The sequence below is a fragment of the Grus americana genome, unplaced genomic scaffold, assembly GCF_028858705.1.
Source record: "Grus americana isolate bGruAme1 unplaced genomic scaffold, bGruAme1.mat H_40, whole genome shotgun sequence".
In the NCBI taxonomy this organism is placed as follows: Eukaryota; Metazoa; Chordata; class Aves; order Gruiformes; family Gruidae; genus Grus; species Grus americana.
In genome coordinates this window covers 57,986-74,664 of record NW_026561361.1, presented here as the reverse complement: position 1 = coordinate 74,664, position 16,679 = coordinate 57,986, and the positions used below count along the sequence as shown (strand labels likewise).

The 16,679-nt window shown below is 46.3% G+C and overlaps 1 protein-coding gene across 1 annotated transcript in view; it reads left to right on the top strand.

Moving 5' to 3' along the window:
• Positions 1-10,929: 10,929 nt before the first annotated feature.
• The window catches only part of LOC129200311 (SPARC-related modular calcium-binding protein 1-like), a gene marked incomplete at its 3' end in the record, with an annotated part of 56,265 nt that continues 50,515 nt past the window's right edge, over positions 10,930-16,679 (top strand). Inside the window, exon 1 of the mRNA XM_054811634.1 lies at positions 10,930-11,187. Coding sequence (XP_054667609.1) covers positions 11,086-11,187 — 102 coding nt within the window. The remainder of the gene's footprint in view (positions 11,188-16,679) is intronic.

The following is a 16,679-nucleotide window of genomic DNA, read 5'->3' as shown; positions in this document are numbered from 1 at the left end:
GGCACAAATCATGTTTGTCCTCTGTTTTGCATGGCAAGATCATGGTCCTGTGATTATTTCCCAAATGTGTTGGGCTAACAGGTATCCTAATTAAGAATAATATAATTTGCATCACCTACTTAAAAAAAGCCAGAGAAATGGGATTTTTTTTTTTTTAGAGGAGGGAAATACTCAAATATCTGAAAACACCTACTAACAGAAAATATACAGAAAGCCTGTTTAACCACACCAAAGAGTCCTATTCTTTTCCATATTTTGGGCACCTTTGTCTTCTTTTTCATATATGAAGAGGTGAAGTATTTGGCTGGTTCCCAACTGAGATTGCTCATCCAGGATTTCACCCAGCTCCTCCACTCCAGTTGTGCAAGCAGCTTTACCTGCTTTGCCAGCAAAGGCACTGGTGGGGTGTGCAGCTTGGCTGGTACTCATGCTTGGCCTCAAAAAATTTGAGTGGTTAGCTGTTGGTGGTCACATTCTGGGATGGCTGCAGAAAGTTTGGCTGAAAATGTATTCTGAAAAATGTATGAGGATCAGTCCTCTGACAGTATATACATATGTGCTATTCTCTTCTGCTCTACCAACTAGCTTAGCTTTCTGAAGAATCAACTTTTTCTTTGATATGTGGTGCCTGATAATGTATCTCTATCTTTAGGTCAAGTTCAGGAGACATTACTACTGCAGACAATTAGAAATGACATTTTACAGCAAGCCTGCTGGCTTACACAGGTATTCAGGGGCCGGACCAAGAGACCAGTGCCAGCAGCACAGACTCAGCCAGTGCTGCCAGACCTGAGACAGGCCCACAGGTACCCCTACCAGTGATGCCCTATCTGTATTTTGGAGGCCAGAAGGGACTTGTAGGCTGATTCAGCCATCAGAGGGTCACCCCACAGTGAGTAAAAAGGGGCATGTTGAACATGTAAGCAGGGAATGGCTGTCTCTTGCTGCTCATGGTGGAGGGCAGCGAGGAGCCGCTATGCTGGGAAGCTGGCATGTGAACAAGTCTTTCTGTAGCTTGAAGGTGCAGAGAGGCCTGATGATTTTAACATAATGCTTGACCAAAAGCTCAATTTAGCAAACAGAGAGCCCTTGGAAAGCTGTGTTCTAGGCCCGGAGCAAAAAAAGCTCATGCTTTGGGGAGGACTGCATGGTCCAGAGGCAATAGAGGCTCTTCACAGGAGTGGGGCAGGTCCTCTGCTGCCAGTCAGATCCTGCACCCACGTGGTTGTTATCACCATCACCTACTTGCCCTTTCTCCAACAAGCAGCTAAGTGGAAGGAAGGCCTCTTTGACTGCTGGAGTGGCATGGGAGCGTATTCCTCGTGCAAACCCAGGAGCACTTCTGCACACCTTCACAGACCCTGTGGGTCAGGAAGAGGATGTGTAATGAGCACATTTCAGGAGACCTGCAAGTTCTGAGGAGACCATAGATATGCCCCCAGGAGATCTTCTGTTTAAGTCAAGTTGCATGTGCTGTGAGGACTCGTTTTCTCAGCAGGGGTGGGAGCAGCTTTGCAGAGCTGTCATACGCATGGGGCTCTGGCAGCCACCTGCAGTGCAGTTAAGGCAGGTCTGCGTATTTAGAGGTGTCTCCACATACACACAGGAGGTGTGCTTGTACACAAATATATATATATATATCTTATGTGGCTGTGCTTCTTTGAACTGATGCAGTATCCCACTGAAGTGAATGGGAGGTGGGTAAAGCCTACAAGCCTGCTCCTGGGAGTACCAATTTGCATGAGCATGTCCCTGCTTTTGAAGCAGACTACTGTTCTCAGCAGACTGCAGCCTTTTTCCCATCTCGTTTTGTATTTTTTCAGTATGATGCTTTGCCTCTCTGAAGCCTTCCCTTGCGATGCAAGAAACGCATCTCTGTCAGTGCTCTACACAGCCTCAGCACCTGAGGAAGCAAATGGCAAACAGTGGGGACTGATGGCGCTCAGCATTCCACTGGGAAGTCTTCTGGATTGGCCCCATAAGCTGTGGTCTCTCTTCCTGCTCTCCACTTCATCCCCAGTGTGTATTACACTTGCCCCAGCTTTGCAGAGATAATTTGCACTCTCCTAGTTCATTAGCTGCTACCCCCCTCCTGTCCGTGGGCAAAAAAAAAAAGCCCTTACTGTTCAAAAGAACACATGCAGCAATCATTAATGCTGACCCTAATTGTGCCAATTCAAACCACTCAATAGCTCTAATTAAAACCTCTCTTGTGCAGGGCACTGAACAGTAACAAAACTGTCACCCCGAACAATCAAATCATGGAGCTAAGAAATTTTTTTTCCCCTCCCTGTGTTCAAATGTTGTTGCTGCTGTCGGAAGGGTCATCCGAAGGGATTAAGTATGGGGCTTTTGTAGGCTGCAAAGGCGGGGGAATATTTAACCCAACCAATATCTTTTGGTCACAGTTTGAAAATCAGAAGACCCCAACTCTTTTCCAGGTCTCCTTTCATCCACTTTACCCACCCCCATGCAGCAAGCAACACCTGCAAAGTAGACAGGCTCTTGGTTATGAGACACATGGATACCACAAGTCAACTTAAACATCTGCAAAGGAGGGGGTGAGGGGGAAACCCAGGCGTTCCTATCCCTACAACCTTGTTTCTCAGGGTCCCTGACTACACTTTCCTGTGCGCCATAAATAACTCTGCAATTACATTAATTGGTTGCATATTTGTTGACACAGGGGTGGACAAGGGTAGGTTATGGTGGGAGGATTTTTGCTTTCAGTGCAATTTTATACTACTTTCTTCAGATGTCCCTTAATCCCCACTCTCCCCTCCCCCATTATTTAGGATTCGCCTGTCTTCCAGAATAACTTTATAAGCCTGTGGGTGGGAGGGGGGGGGGGAGAAAAGAGCATTAAAATTCATTTGATGGCACCCATGCGCACACATCTGTTCTGCCGTGTTTCCCTAGCAAAATCTATCAATCAAAAGAAAAAGGTTGATATGTATCACAGTGGGATATTTCAAAAAGCTGGTTGCAGGCCATTGTGTGCTGGAAGGTCTCTTTTTCTGCACCAGGTTTCTGACAGAGTCAGAAGAAGGAAGCGGAATGCATGTACACCCTATATTTTTTTTGTACATTTACCATTTTTTTTAAGAAGGTAGCAAAGTTGATAGAGCAATAGCATTAACTACCAAAATTCCAGTCTCAGTATCTTTTGCTCTGTTTATCGTTGAACGTGTTCTGAAGCCCAAATCTGGGATCAAATGTAAGAGCTTGAAAATGCTGCAAGCACTTTTCTATCTGTGGTTCTAGTTTAGATCATTATAGGCACACATGCTAGCTACCATACATGGCTCTGAGTTCAAACCACCATCTCAGAGTATTTGGTACGGGATACTTGACTGAGTCTTTCCTTCCAGTGTCTCCTTCGCTTGCTTTCTCTTGCTAGCAGCAATCAGAGTTGCAGTGAGAAAGTTCCTGGCATGTTGTGCTTCATCTTTCCTCCTTTCATCTCTCCTGAGCTGCTGTCCCAGCTGAGGACTAGGGAGTAGGATGATACCCGTAGACCCCTGGCAGTTTGCCTCTTCAAACACCCTGAGCGCTTTCTGTTAGAAACCACCTTCGTTGTTTCTTGTTCCGACTGCGGGGTTGTGCTGTGCGCCGTTACAACATTGCCTTGTCTCAGCAGTGAAGCCGCTTCATTAGCGATGGGTAAAAATAGCCCACATTTAGAGTACAGCTTGACTCAGCCTGTAAGTATTTAGCCTTGGTTAGCGACTAAGCACAAAATCTTCATGCATAAACATATAAAACACACATTCTTTATGTATAGAAGCACCAGGACAAAACTTAAGAATGTTTTTAAAATGCTTTGAGGTGAACAGTGTCTTTTTGTGCAAACTCATAGCAAACTCGGCCATCTGAGCAGGTATGTTCAGGATAAGGTCAATTTTCACCAGTTTGCCTTGGACCCTGCAAATCCTAGCCTAGGGGTCAGCAGAAGGGCCCCACTCTTTTCTAAAAGTGGGGATGCCGCACCGTGATGTGTGACAGTACTGACCTGCTTCTGTCTTTGTGTCACCACTGAGTGGTATCGCAATACTCTGGTTTTCGATGGTAATGTGCTCTTACAATGGGATGAAGAGGAATAGGTGACGCTACTGTATGGCATTCAAATGAGTGCTTTTCAGAGCAAGGTCCCTTCAGCAGCAGCAGCAGCACTGGAAAGAAGAAACTAGAGCTCTTTGACAGATTTGCTGTCTGTCGGGGCCTGTGGGAGATAGCACAGCATTCTCATGAGGCTCTTATACTTCTTGATACATGCTAAAGAGGAGGAAATAAGGCACAGATTGGGTTTTTGACCAGCTCCAGGTCCTTTTAGCAAGCCGACAGCCAAGCTGAGAACAAGCTCTGGGACGCCAGTATCGTCTCTAGCCTCTGGAAAGCACCACCTCCTTTTCTGAGCCACTTCTTGCCTGTCTTCATACGGGAAGCTCTGCATCTCTGTAGATCTGTGAGCTGAGGGTAGGGGATTTCTGTAAAATACACTCCGGTGTAGATTCCCATCGCTTTCTGTACGGATCTCCCACGGTCTCTGTCTGCCCTTCCGTCCCTCATTCCTTGCCCCCATTTTCTAGGCAGCAATGCTGGAGCCTATCCTCTTGACTAAGCTGTTGCACTTTAATTTTCAACAGGCCGCTATTGCTCTTGCACCTTGTGTGTGGTCTTTGAACGTTATGTGGCTCGGCAGCTGGGAATAGTGAGTGGGTGGGCAATTTAAAACAGAAAAGACTCTGTATCAGCACAGGGCTGAGTTTTGAACTCTGCTCAGCTTTGGATACGTGTAGCTGGTTCTCAGGGCTGTGATTTAAGTGCAGTTTTGCTGGTGTCAGTGTGAAGTCTAAATCAGTGCTAAGAAACTGGTCGGGAAGAAAAAACAAACTTTGCCTGTCCGATAACGAGCGTTACTCTTGGCCCTGATGAAAAATTGCAGGATCAAGGCATCTTAGAATTTGTATGCTGCTGTTTTGTCACCATTTTGCCTCCCCAACTTGGAAGACAAAGAGTGTCTAATATAATGCCAGGGCTTCTTTGCTGGAGTATGTTTCTGAGCTGCTTTCACGTCGTTTAGGACACAATTCTGATTCTGAGTTTCCTGAGGATAAGGACTGCTGATGGAGGGAGGCAGATGAAGGGGGGGTGCCAAGCTGTGAAACAAAATACTTTATTCCATTCATCTGAGCATCTCTCTGAGATAAGGTAAATGTGCTTAAGCGAGAAAAAATAATCCCTATGTCATGACTTGCTGAGCTCACAGGGCCTGATTCTCAGCTGCTTCCTCCTCCTTTTTGTTGTTGTCTGTGCTGGTGGAGGATCACATGGAGGGGAGGTCAGGCAAGAGACCCTGCCTTCCATGTACCTTGGTATGATCCCCACACACACACTGCTTTTGTGCTTTCCATGGTCAGCCCACTCTACATGGGCGGAGTGTGGTCATCTATGGGAGATTCACCACCTGCTTTCCCTTGCATTGGTGGCCCAGAGTACCCAGTCCTCAGAATTTCAGCATGGAGGTATTTCTTTCCCACCCACTTTCCATCTATCCCACCCAGGTAGACAGGATGAGCAGAAAGAAGCCTTGCCTTGATAAGATTGATAAATGAGGTTGGAACAGAGCTCCTCTCTTCTGGAGTCCATATGGAGTCCAACCCAACTTCAATCTCATAGCTGGCTCAAAAAAAAAAAAAAAAAAAAGGTTGGCAAGTCCCTAAGTGCTTTTAAAGATACTAAAGGTTAAAGATATGGTCGATTGGCATCCTTTTTAGAGCCTGGAGTGATATTATATTTACTTCACAAAATTAAAAAAAGTGCACAATGAACATTAGAAATCTGTTAGATAGATTATTGAAAGAGTCATCTAAATTTTCAGTGCCACATAAATACTCATCATTCACCACGAATGCCCTGGGCCTCATACTAATTCTCAACATTTTACCCCAGAATCTGCAAAACATAAGTAAGATTAAAAAGGCAAAAAAGAGAATATCCTTGTTTTCAAGGAGCTGGCAGATTACAGACTAACATCAGCCAGGTCATTGTAGAGGTTCTATCCTTAAAAATAGGTATGTGCTTCAGCACCATGGAAAAACATACTGAGGCTCAAATGGGATTTACTGCCTCTTTACTACATCTTGCACTTCACTGCATTCCTTTTTTGGGGTTTTGTTTTGTTTTCATAATAGTACTGGTGTATGGCCAACAACCTTTTCCTGTGGTGGAATAACATAAGGGCATGAAGGTATGGCTGGGTAGTAGGATCAGATGGATGGGCACTAGTGAGAGGTGAAGGTTTGGCAGTGATGGGGAACTAACCAGAACTACTAGCAACTCTTCGCGAAACCAAAGAAGTGCAGCCAGGGCCCACGCAATTTAACATATGTAATAAAGAAAAGCTCTGCACAGAATTTCTAGATGAAGTATAATGAATGGAGTGGCAGACTCTAGATGGATTTGATGGAAAAAGACTTGCATCCTGTCATATTTTTAACAAAGCTTTTTGTTCAAGTATAAGCGAACATTCTGCAAAGAGCTTCGAGGCTAAAAAGCCCAACAGGACACTTACTATTACTAACAGGGTTTCTGTTTCATTCAGGCATATATATAAAATTAGCTTTCATAAGAAGCTGAGACTCCTTTTTGTTGACATAATCCAGCAAGTACACCCCAAGACATGCTAATAGCAATGTGTCTCTACATCTTAACAAGTGTGAATACTTTGCCCACAGCAGCAACTGTGCTGACAGTGGGATGACACTGTAAAATTGCTGTATGCTGTGATGTCAATCCTTTTAAACCCAATGGCTTTTGATTTCCAGCCTCATAATCACTGAGTCAAACTTACTACCCCCCACTTCCCCCATATTCAACCTGTGTCTCGGAAGCTGAGGAAATTGTATTCTACCTCATTTTAGGGTGACTGCAAAGACTCTCTTATCCTGTGGCTGCTATTCCAGCTTGCGTAGGGTCATGAGTTTGCTCAACTGTGTTTTTTCAGTCTTTATTTTGGGGTGCCCTGAACTCACCTTAGGATGGAGATTTGGGGGTGTCAGCATAGTAGAAAAGGCTCTTTCACTGCTGCAAGTTGTCAGCAATTAAGGCCTGGCAGCAACAGATAATTCTCTGATTATAATTATCCGAATGATTCAGTAGGCACGATGTTAAAAAAAATAGCTCTAAATTCTGCACCATTACAACCTACAACAATCTCATAGCAAATCCCCCAAATTCTTCTTTACTCCTTTTGTGACAAAAAGTGAACTAAATCTCGACCTGCTGCAGGAGCAATTGTAGCATCCACTGACTTAAAAAAGCACCACTAACATAAATTTGGTCCCTAAAAGCAATTAGCTCAAATTTGGAGGCAGCAGATTATTCTTTATTGAAAATGTGAGTAACCATTTCTGCTAAACGTGTGCAAGAGGGGATACATTCCCTGATGCAAGCTGTGGCAGACAGATCCCATGACGATTCTGTTGTGGGTGCCAATACTGTTCAAAAGAGGACAATGATCTTCTGAAACTTGTCTGAGGACAAGACAAGTAGATGCAGAGGCAAATAATCAAAGCAATCAAACAGTTCTCCCTGAACAGTTGTCAAGACCACCAATATATCCATCCTGTGCCATGGGTTTGCGGTGGTGCACGTGATATGCATGCACCATAGCAACAAGATATTAATCATCAACACATACAGGCACGTGTTGGGGTAAGTCGTCAGAGGTGCAAGTTGTAGGCTGTATCGGGTATACACAACAAGCCCCAACGGTACCAGTTTCAGCGCTACCTCCAGCAGCATTGCATAGTTGAATTCATTACGGCTGGGCTTACATCTTCCTCGGAAAGATCCGAACGTTGGGCCTGGCTTACGAATGCCTGGACATGAAGAACAACTTCTCTTCTAGTTCTGCGCCCCTCTTTCTTTGTAGTTTTCAGTTAAACACCCTGGGCAAGTTCTTTGCTGGTGAGACACCACTGACTGAAGTGGCACTATGCCAGCGCAGCGTTTGGCACTGCATCCTCAGAATGATGGCAGGGATTTTTCTAAGAACTCAAGCAAGAAGGTTAGGCGTTCAATTCCTCTTACGTTTGGACACTAGCCTCCTCTCGGCCCATCAGCATCTCTGCAATGCCACCGATGCCCAAGGCAGGCACTTCCTGGAGGGAATTAACAGACAATTTAGTGGAACAAAGACATGTTTTCTCTCTCTTGCTGGTGTCTTTAAACTGGGGCTGGATGTCCTCCATCCACCTGGATGGTGCTTTGCTAAGGTTTTTGGGCTCGGAACAGCTCCATGAAATTTAATGGTTGTGATACATAGGCCAGGCATATGGGGTCTCTTCTGACCTCATTATTGCAGTAAGGCAGTTACTATCTGCAAAGGACATATACGTCCCTACAGAGAAACACCTGGCCATGGGAATCTTGGCCGAGACTGGAAGTACATGCTGCAATGTTATGAACAGCTCTGACCATAAAGCGGTCAAAGTATTCAAGTTACTGGGAATTTCTGACCCTCTCTGGAACTTTCACTTGGTGTTAAGATGCTGCTGGTGTCAGGGCCTCACAGGCATTGGAGGGCAGGCTTCCAGCGTAGCTGGTGTTCTCTGTTAGGGAATAGGAAAACAATCATTTTTCCACGGTGGTAATGAGCATTTATATAGCAGAGATATCCTGGTATCCAAGGGTTTGTCTGTGGAAAATACACCAAAGACAGACATTGATGTTTAAAGTGCAAGTGATAAAGAAGACATGAAGGCATCACACAAAGTAGGTCAAAGAAACTCCCTATGAAATTGGAGAGGGGAATGTAGGCAAGTGGGATATTGTTATCTGGACTGGAATTTAATCAAGACTTAACTATGAGGTGATGTGGTACTTCAGTGATGGGATCACCGCCCCAGCAAAACTATACTAGATTCTGCCTGTCTTTTCACAGATGTCAGGTGTGCACTGGTATAACTCGCCCAGCCTCAACAGAGCTGATCCTGATGTACACAAGGACACTCAGATTTCCCAGCTCTTCCCCTCCTCTTCCCCTCAAGGTCTCTCAGCTCATGTCATGTGGAATGGCAGAAGTTCAGGTGTGGATCAGAGAGACTTTGAAATGGAAAATCAGAGGATACCACAGGCCATATTGAAAAAGAGCTGGCAAAGCTCAGGACCAGGATAGCAAAGAGTGGTGAGGGTTAGGACTAAGGTACATCAGCAGGCTTGTATGGGGTGCCGGGTTTGGAGCTCCAGAGAGATCTGCAAGCCAAGAATAATGAATACTGGCAGAGCTCCGCATGAGTAACAAACGGCTTATCCTGCCTAGGCTAATGACAAAATGTTACGTACTGGCATTTTTTAAATAAATGCCTTTTTTTTTTTTTTTCCCCTAAAAGAAAAGAAAGATTAAAGCAACCGCTATAGCTAAACACCCTGCTTTGCTCTGATAAGATGCCAGAATTATATGACTTCTACTGTGTAACAAGGGTGTGGGTGTAGCAGCCCCTCCCCATACCTAGCGGATACACTCTAGGGAGTTTTTACAAGTGTGTGTATTGCCTCTTGTAAGGTCACTGAGTAAAGAAAGTTAAATACATGGCATGAAGAAATCGCATGTCTTGTGTGTTTCCATAAGAGCACCACAAAACAGTCCCACAAAAATGTTATTATCACTATTATGTGCACAGCTATGACCTCCCATGCATGTTATTTTGCAAAATGTTGGGCCTCTGCCCTGTCATGCCTGCCATCAAACTCATGCTTGTAATTTAAAAACGAAGGACTCGGTGTAAAGGCAAGTTCACAAGATACCTCCGTCACTCAGCGGGTACGCAGAGGCTTGGCATTGCTCTCCGTCTCCATTGCTCAGGGTCTGCACCTTCCTGCCATTACACTGCCACGGCACTGCTCCCTCTTTAGCTTCTAATCGGACAGACATGCCTGCAGAGGCTGGACCCTGCCGGCAGACGCATCTCCATTCACCCCCTGCTCTGCTCCTGCTCCGCAGCTCCACACACTTGCCTGCTGTGTGATGCAACGCTCACTTTCTACCCAAGCTTCCCATTATCGAGTGCCTGGTTATGTACGCTTGGACATACTGGGACCCACACGTAGCCTAGCAGGGCTTGTTGTCTCAAGAGATACCAAACTCGACCTTGGGATGGTTTTCCAGGTGCAAGGTATTACTACAAAAGCCCCCAGACACATCACCTTCACAAGGTCTCCAGGCTTTGCTGGGCGATGCAGAGCAATGGGCTGAGGGGCTGCATTTGCACTTGGGCAAGCAGGGGAAGATCTCCAGGGACGGGTAGCCCCCGTGGTTGTGGGTCAGCCATGCTTTGAGCCCTGGCATGGAGGTGACAACAGGACCTACATTCCCTGACGCACGAACTTGTTTCTACAGCAGCCTTGGCCCGAGAGCGCCGAACCAAAGGAAAGCAGTATACGGACCATGAGGTAATTTCCTACGCCAAATTCATTTGCTCGTTGGCCCGACCCGACCGCAGGGCTCAGCTGTCACTGCCACGGCCGCGGGGTTGGGGCCGGGGATGCCCAGCAGGGCTTTTGGGCGGGCGGAGGGGGCGAGTGCCAGCCGCGCTGGCTGGGCTGGTCGCCTCCCGCCTCCCGCCCCCCGCCGGGGCTGCCGGCCACCCGCGCACCCCGCCCGCCGCTGACGGCGCGGCGGCCGCTCCAGGTGCCGCCGGCACGTGGAAGGTGCACGCCCCTCGCCGGGCCGCCGGCAGCACCGCGCCGCCCGGGGCCAACCTGCGCCGGCCGCCTCACGCCCGGGAGCGGCGGCGGGGCGGAGGGCCCTGCCGACCCGCCATTGGCTGCAGCCGGCGGCAGCCGCGCTGCGATAGGTCCGCGCCACAGTCAGTGTCGCCCGGCCCCGCCCCCCAGCGGCTTTATAACGGGCATCCCCATGGCCGAGGCGCGTAACCTGCCGCCGAGGGAGGAGGCAGAGCGGCTCCGGGTCACCGGCCGCCAACGGACAGGCTGCTGCTGGGCTCAGAGACGGCTGCCCGGGAGAGCTGCCTCCGGTGGCTGCAGAGCCCCACCACCCCGCCGCTGCCCCCGCGAGGGACGATGGTGCCGCGGGCCTGGCGCAGCGCGGGGGCTCGTCTGTTCCTGCTGGTGGTGCTGATGCATCTGCCTCAAGGTCGCGGCCACCGAGCCACGGGACCCCGGGTAAGTGAGCCGTCGCCCCGGCGGCGGGGCTTCCCTTCTCCCGCCCGCCCCGCCGCAGCAGGTTGCCCTGCCCCGGCCCGCTGCCCCCGCGCCCTGTCAGCGCCCCAGGTGAAGCCCCGGCGCTCGCCGCTGGGGAGCCCCGGTCCCCCCGTCCCCCCCCGCCCCGCAGCTCCTCCCGGCTCCCCGCGGGCGCAGACCCTCGCAAGGGCCTCCCCGCTCGTTAAAAGCCGGGTACCGGCTGAATGCGCGAAGTATATCCATCGGTATTAACTTGTTGGTATTTATTGCAGAAAAAAAGGGGTGGGGGGAGGTTGGCAGGCTGTATTTTTATATTGCTCATCTTGTGTTTAATGTAGCCCCTGTTCCCAGCACGTAGCTTTAGGACTTTTCTTTTTTTATGTTTCCCAAGTAGGGATTAAATGAATCCCTGCAATAAAGCTAGATGCCTTCAGCCCAGACTTTTCCCTGTAGGAGTCTAGCTCTGTTTTTTTAATCTGACAATGTTTGACTCTTGCTGGGGCTGTTAATTTCACTTACCAAACTATTACATTGCTCTGGGGGAGAACCCAACATCTTTTCTAAATATGGTCCTCCCAGTGAGCTAATGTTACCACTGCAGCACCACTCCGGAGTAGCATGAGAGCTTTCAATTACAAAGCTGCAAAACAGTAGCTGTTCTTCAGCCAATGCTGCAATAAAAGCCCAGCTTTGGGTAAGTGGAAAATCTTGATCTCTCTGCAGGCGTGTTGGATGTATTGACCACGTGCATTCTTGACCCATCAGTCTGAAATGCTATGAAAAGTAGTACCTAATTAACTTACACCATGGTTAGGCAAGACCAGGAGTCTTTGCGATCCTTACTCAGCTGAAATATAACAATAAGGGACTTTAGTGCAGTGTTCTAGTTTTTTTAATAGAAGTACTGTTTGACCATGATGGCTATTAAATGCTTCTCAGAGCTATGGAAAGTGTACTGGCTGCACTGGTGTCCTTGTGTTCAGCTGTGCTGTGTAGCCTCTTTTATGGCCAGATGTGTAACAGCAACTGTTAGTGCGTGGCAGATCAGAACTAGGGTGTGCCATAAAGTCTTGGAGACTTGTTTTAAAGGATGGGGAAATATAGGGGTACATATGCATATATCTGTATTACCTGGTATCAAGCATAAACCTCAAAATTGGAGTGGTGCCAAATAGGAGCTTTGAGGTGATACGTAAGAGTCTGGCTGGATGACTAGGGTCCTTCAGCACTGGTATCTAAATGCTTTAATGAAGAACAATTGAAACAGAAGAAAATAAATGCTGATGGCAGAGCATAACTGCACAATAAGCCTGTCTATCAAACAGTTTCCATATATACCATTTTTATATACTGTACAAGGCAGATTAATTGCTCTGTGCTGTGTCATCTTTGGAAAGGGAACTACTTCAGGAGAGTGGAAAACCAAATACAAAGGACTACTGATTTACTTTTTGCTTGGAATGAACTGACTTTGCTGTTTTTTCCCCTTCATGACTAGGGAAGAATATCAGCTGTGAGCACCAGTGTCTACAGTTCCGTAGAAAGATGTGCCGTAAAGTTTTAACTTCTTAGTTTTAACTTATGAGCTCTTAAATAGAATGCTGTGAACTTCCAGGATGTTTAATTCATGAAGCCTGTCTTCTCAGCCTTCTAAGTGTCGTGCTTAAGTGAATGTGAAGATGCAGTTTGGTATACTCATTTGCAACCATGTTGATCAATATAAGCCCCTGACTTCATCTCTTCTAGTGGTTAGACATTGCTAGTAAAGTTATCGTTAGTATAAAGATGCTATACTTCAGATTCCAATGTACACAAGAAAATTCTTTACTATTCATTTTTTAGTGATGATTACCAGGTTACACCAGTGTTTTTCATGCTGACTTGTGATCAAGAGTGTATTCCTGTCAGGAACCCTCCCGGGGTGGTGGGGGGGGAGGGTCACTGTCGTGCTTCTGGGGTCTGATCCTGTACATGTTTGATTGGTAGGTGTCATATTTACCCTTTCACTTGTAAGCACAAGAACTACAATATTTGCAAACTGAAATGCTTTTAAAGCAGTTCTTAATCCTACTCAATCAGTTTACATGAGCATCAGTAATGCTTGAAGCAAGTTCTTGATCTTCCACCTTGCATTTCTCTTACTACTGTAGTGTTGCTGCTAGGCTAGGCAGCCAGCACTGTCACTGAATACATAGATAGAGGAGTATGGATTGCTACTTCTTGCAGAAAATGATGAAAAACTAAGGGTATTGAAGAGAAACAGGTGTATTTACATCTCTTGTGCCAATAAGGGATCAAACTTTTGGATGAAGTGAGTTAGTTGAAGATGATTATTTGAATACCAGTGTAAATTACAAGTGCACATAGTATCTACTGGCCTGCTGAGGTACTTATGGCTCTCAAAAGATGCTGTTTGTGCAACAAGATATTGCTTGCTATCTTCTGTTATAGTAAAACTATGAGCAGTGACATGAATCCATTAGACTTGGGAAGCGTCAGTGACCTGTAGGAAACATCTGGCTTTTGTACATATGCTGTGGCCCACTGACAGTTAATAACAACTGTCCCAAGTGAAGACCCATAGTAAGTCTAATATCTTGGGTGTCCTAGAAATAACTTGGAAGCTCAAGGCTGCTGTGTGACTTGTTTCCTCACTTGACAGACTCTAAAAAGCTTCTGCTGTGTTATGCAATTGCTTGATCTCTTCTACTCTTGTAGGTCTAAAGAACGCTGTGGAAGCTGTCAACTGACTAGACTTGGAAAATGTCTGTCTGAAGGATGTTGCCTTCTGGAAAAAGATAATTGGGCTTTACTTTCTATTCATATTCTCTTCCTGTGTTCCTCTTTCTCTCTGCTGGCATGAGATCTGGAGTTGTGTGACAAGCCAGGTTGTGCTGTTTCCCGTCCTTGACCCCAAAGTGATAGACTGGGAGCTTGACTGGACTGGCTTTTCCATCTCCTACTGTGTGGTGCATTTGAGCAGTACTCCTTCAGAGTAGATTGTGTCACTAAGCCCTGTTTTTCCCCATCTGGACAACAAATCGTGACCTTTGTCTTTCTAGTTCAGAAGTGTAGCTCACCTGCTTTTTGAGTGTAATGCCTTGACCATTGTGAACTTGCTCCATTCACAGCAGAGAACTGTTGGTGGCAGTAATGACAACTACTAGCACAGGAAAGTGGTGGGTGTTTGCAGAAGGAACAGAACATGACCGCAGCAGTCAAAAGCTGTCCTAGGAATGAGCTTGGATTTCTGGAAGGTTGGGGATCTGACACCCCCCCCCCCTCCAATGAATGCAGAGGGCTAAGGAATGAGAGGGTAGGGCAGTCACTAACTTTCTTCCTAGTTTCATGCATGCAAACACACCATATCTTTCCTTCAGAGGCATGCTGGTTGGAGATGGGGGGACATTCCGGTTCAGTGCTGTTGCAAGAGGAAGTAGATAGTAAAACTATGAGGATACCCACAGATTCCAGTGCATAAATTGGAGTGCCACAGAGCAATGGGAATTCCCTGCTGCAGCTGGCTACTAGTTAGAACCCCAGACAAGAACCTTGATTAAAAAGTGCTGAAAAGGCTCCTGCAGCTTTGCCATTCCCTCTGGAGGAGCAAGCAGTGTCACAGTTTCTGCCCAGGAGCCTATGTTCTGCTGCATGTTCTCACCGCAGCCCTGCTAGGAGAGTTCCACAAAGCAGGTGTCTTTACACATGCTCTACTAAAATTACTGTGTTCTTCATGGTGAGAAGAAATTAGAAAAGGACATATGATAATAATAAAAAGCAAAGGGCTCCATATGAAGGAGATCTAGAACAGAAGAGTAGTTGAAAACCTGTTTCACTGAATTTTGTTTCTTGGCTTGAGCTTAATCATCACTCTGCATTGAAAAGGTCTACACTGATAAGTAACAACTGAAGCACTTTAATGTTTTAGATTTCCTTACTGTTGGAGAGACTCACTTTAATGAAGGAATAAGTACCCAAAGGTAAATCTTTAGGAAAAACGTCCCCTGGCAGGACAGATTTGTTATTTTATGGCATATACTTTTTGGTTACAGATACTCTGTTTTGGTTGGGTGAGAAGTGTTCTTGCTTAAGTGGAAGCTCTAATTGTATATAGAGCTATAATAATTATTTTTCCTTCTCCTTGTTCCTATTTAGACCTTTAATGTTAGACAGCTGAATTCCTTAATATGTACCAAAGAAACTGATCTAGCTTTTTATAGAATCATAGAATGGTTTGGGTTGGAAGGGACCTTAAAGATCATCTAGTTCCAACCCCCCTGCTGCGGGCAGGGACACCCTCCACTAGACCACGTTGCCCAAAGCCCCATCCAACCTGGTCTTAAACACCTCCGGGGAGGGGGCATCCACAACCTCTCTGGGCAACCTGTTCCAGTGCCTCACCACTCTTAACAGTAAAAAATTTCTTTCTAATATCTGATCTAAATCGACCCTCCTTCAGCTTCAACCCATTACCCCTTGTCCTGTCACTACATGCCCTCATAAACAGTCCCTCACCATCTTTCCTGTAGGCCCCTTCAGGTACTGGTAAGCTGCAATTAGATCTCCCTGGAGTCCCCTTTTCTCCAGGCTGAACAATCCCAACTCCCTCAGCCTGTCCTCATAGGAGAGGTGCTCCATCCCTTTTATACATTATGCAACTGTGTTGAACAGGATTAATTCTTGTGTAGAAAAGTGTGGAAACATTTTTGGAACAGTGGGCCCTGTTCTAAATGGGAGAATACTGTAGGATCTGACTTGTTCTATATGGTCTTAGAGTTGGTGTTTTAGCTGTCTGAGCTTCTGAGTTGGCTATGAGAATTTTGCTCATGTTAATAACCTCTGCTGCTAATGAAAGATTTCTGGCTACCAAAAGACTTGATATAGAGAAAGAAACTGCTTATGTATTTCTGCTGGTGGTGGCAGCAAGCTCTGTAGCTGGTAGAACACCTGCAATGATAACCTCTTGGACTAGTTTTCAAGTTTCTAGCACTAGTTATGTACTAAGATAATCTTCACTGCCATCAGTGCAGAGCAGATGCTGTCTTGGCTTCTTTCATTTCCAGATGGCCTGAAGCAATCGGTAAGATGACTGTAAACCTCATTTCAGTGGTATAGTAGCTCTGAAATATTAATACTGCTGTTTAAATATCTTAGATGTTCTTATCCTGCCATCTCAAACTAATTGCGACATTACTATGTCAAAAAAACCCCAAACAAACAAAACCCCATTTGTCTCCTCCTTGGCTGCTGAATCCCCAGTTCTTCTGGGGCTGGCACATCTGACAGTGCAGCTAAGTGTTACACAATAAACTTTATGCTCACATTAAAAGCTAAACAGTGAGGCAATACAGGTGAAACTGAAGCAAATCCCTGAAGGCTGCTGCGGTGACTGTCACACTTAGCCTCCTGAGTGACAGCATGATGGCTTCTTGCCAGAGCCCCCCAGCAGCTGCCACAAGATCTCTGGTGCTGAT